Here is a 3324-nt window from a genome sequence, read left to right as displayed (position 1 = left end):
TTTTTTGCGGGAGAGGATGGACAGAATAGAGAGGGTTGGTTTTGTTTTCAATGAAGTATACGTTACCCCTTTCTCAATTTGTGATTTTAAATTGACCATTTAAGGAGCCCCAAGAACATAATAGCTGTAGCACTGAAAGGCCAGCAATTTAAACCCGCCTGCTGCTCCAGCTCCAGCATTTTTTTTGAGGAAAAAAGATGTAGTCTGCTTGCATAGGGTTTCAGCCCAGGAATTCCTTTGAGTAACTGTACTCTACCATATAAAATGCAAAGCTTACTTCAATTCAGGAGAGTCTGCCCTCATCAGATGATTTTTGATAGTGACCCTCCACCGGCTTGCAAAGCTTAGAAACCTTATGGGAAGAGACTGCTCATCTTTCTCCTGTCATGCTAGGATCCCTTCGAGGTGGATTGACTCACCCGGACACAGGACTGGACTTACTTCAAGCATTAGTTAACACATTAAACCACCTGTACCTGCCTAGTCCCCGAAATGTGTTACAGTCTTGTTTCATAGGAGAGTTAATTCAGTTTTCGATATCTAGATGGACAGGAAATGAGATCCCCCCCCCCTTTTACTCAGAAATATAATGAAGTATGGTAATACTGTTAAGTGTTTGAAACAGTCCTCGTACTTTTAGACTTCTTAGCCTACGGTAGCTGCTCAGGGCTTGGGAAAGCCTTGTAATCAAGTCCATTTTCACCTGTACCAGCCATAACATGTCTCCCTTACCGAGTTCTCTATAGAATGACCTGAAGCATGTGGTTAAAAAGACTGTTACAAGAACCCCTCCAATTCTATGGATAAAAAAAAATATTGTTGTTGCTAGGTGCTGCCAAGTTGACTCTAACTTATAGCAACCCTGTGAACAAGAGATTGAAACCCACGCCATCCTGCGCCATCCTCACCGTCTCTGCCAGGCTCAAGCGTGTCATTACAGCCACTGTATCAGTCCATCTCCTCGGGGATCTTCTGCTGCCCTTTACTTTCCCCACCTTAATATCTTTTTGAAGGACTGACTCCTTTCTAACTACAAGTCCAAAGAATGCGTGACTAATTTGACCATCCTTCCTTTAAGGGGCAGCCTGATTGCATTTCCTGCATGATGAGATTTGTTTGTTCTTTTGGTAGTCTACAGTATAAAGGACTACAAATGTTTTTGTTTTTCTTTCTTGTTCTGTGATTTGAGAGGCGAGGATGATGTCTTAACCATGCCCTTTACATACAGTTTAATAGACCTTTCCCTACTTGATCTTTTCTGTTATTTAATTCTTCAGATACAGAGCTATCGGAGTATGAAATAATAGAGCGGAAGTAAATTCAAAAGACCACAGGTCATAAGTAGAAATCATCTTCCATCATCCTCAGTCATTCTTTGGATCAGAAAGAGTCTGGGATCAGGAAAGAAGCCCTGGTGGCACAGCAGTTAAAGTGTTAGATTGCTAAAAGACAGCAGTTTGAATTCACCAGTTGTTCTGTGGGAGAAGAGAGCTGTTGGTCTGTTCTAGAAAGATTTCAGCCAAGAAAACCATATATGAGATAGTTTTGTTTTGTCTTAGAGACTGCTTTGAATCACAGTCAATTTTACAGCACACAGCAGTGGGACTAGAACACATGATTAGATGGTGTATTTTATTGTTACGTCCAGTCAGTGCTGTGGTTTGATTTCCTACCGCTTCATATTTACTGTGACTTCTGCATTAATTAATTAATAGTTTCAGCTTAGGTGGTTTGCATTTTGGGTCTTGTCAGGTACGCTTCTAAACTTGAAAAGCAGGACGTGTTGCTGCCTTTTAGTTTCAAGAATTTAATGTCCATGCTAAAGAACAATCAATAATTCATGAAATACTGCACAACAGGGTTGCATCTAGAGAAAATAATACCTGAATGGCATAAGTCAGTCACCAAGGACAATTACAGTGTAATACAGCTGTTAAGAGAAAGCTGAGGAAAGGTTTATGTACCAATAGAATCATTCTTAGACGGTTACCATGGGTGGGAAGGAAGAGAGTAATAATACATAGCTATATTGGGCAATATACAGTAAGGAATTGATGAAGCATTGTATTTGATCAGTTGTAATTATTGTTAGAAAATATGTATGAATGATTGAATGAAAAACTAATGTGATTAGTACATCTTCACTCAAAAACTGATTTGATGCTCTATTTTCATAACCGTCTTTATTACCTTTTATATTTATGAAAATATTAGTTCTTAAAAAATTAGGTTTTTTATAAAGGAAATTTTATACTTCGGGATTTTGAAGTAAATGAAATGCTGAATACCAGAAATATTTCATATTTCAGAAATATGGTTATTGTTTGGTTTTTAATAGAATCACTTGCCTGGCTATTTTATTGCTGCAGATACAAAGAAATGGAGGTTTGAGTTTGCTTTAAAATTTAAATAAAATTAGATTTTTAAATAAAATTAGATTTTTAATTGGCATCTCAATTCTTTTTAAAAGTTCTCTCCCTCCAAATTTTTAATTGTGATTTGAGTAAAAGCTTACAAAGTCTGTTGGTTTTCTGTTCAACTGTTTATGAACATTTTATTCTATGATGCTAATCCCAACTCCTGTGTTGTAACAGCACTTCTCCTGCATCTTCCCTGTCCATCTGTCCTCTCCCTTCTGATCTGAGCTGTAAGGTGTTTTTCAGAGGTTGCATTAGTTTAACTTTTTCTGATTTTTTTCCTCCAGAGTGCTGGGTATAAACGAGTGGCAGAATACAGGGTTCCAGTATGATGTCATCAGCTGCTTGAATTTGCTGGACCGCTGTGATCAGCCCCTGACTTTGTTAAAAGATATCAGAAGCGTCTTGGAGCCCACTAGAGGCCGGGTCATCCTTGCCCTCGTTTTGCCCTTTCATCCCTATGTGGAAAACGGTAAGTGTGGCCATCAGGCTGCTAACCTGGTTAAGGTGCGCATTGATAACTGATGATTTCATTCTATGTACTAATACACTGATGTTTCTTTGAATAGCATGGAATGAAAAAGAATTTAATCTGCTCATGTTGAGTACTGGTTCATTTTGGTGTGAAGAACTGAAGTACATACAGTAGAAATAAGGGATTCTCAGCTGAGTCTTCTAAGCAGGTCTGGTACAGTACTGTGTAGTATGTCATACTGCTAGCTGAAAGGTCAGCAAGTCAAGTGTGCCAGCCCCTCCACTCCATGGGAGAGAGATGGGCAGCCTCCTTCTATTTGGGTTTAAAGCCTTGGAAAGAAACCCCGTTGCAGGTCACTGAATAGGACCTGAGTTTGTTTTTTTTTTTTATTAAATTTTATTAATTTTAATGAACATTTACAGGGATTTTGGG

At 38.6% G+C, this 3324-nt stretch overlaps 1 protein-coding gene across 2 annotated transcripts in view; it reads left to right on the top strand.

Annotated features, from left to right (window-relative positions):
• The window catches only part of METTL9 (methyltransferase like 9), a 61580-nt gene that overhangs the window by 34330 nt on the left and 23926 nt on the right, over positions 1–3324 (top strand). For both annotated transcript variants that reach the window (XM_006892639.1, XM_006892638.1), the window contains exon 4: positions 2705–2889. In XM_006892639.1, the coding sequence (XP_006892701.1) occupies positions 2705–2889 (185 nt within the window). The remainder of the gene's footprint in view (positions 1–2704; positions 2890–3324) is intronic.

The sequence above is a fragment of the Elephantulus edwardii genome, unplaced genomic scaffold (assembly GCF_000299155.1).
Source record: "Elephantulus edwardii isolate Elephantulus edwardi_28Jun2011 unplaced genomic scaffold, EleEdw1.0 scaffold00117, whole genome shotgun sequence".
NCBI classification, from domain to species: Eukaryota; Metazoa; Chordata; class Mammalia; order Macroscelidea; family Macroscelididae; genus Elephantulus; species Elephantulus edwardii.
The sequence above is the reverse complement of the archived record's forward strand: the minus strand, read 5'-3'. Positions and strand labels throughout refer to the sequence as shown.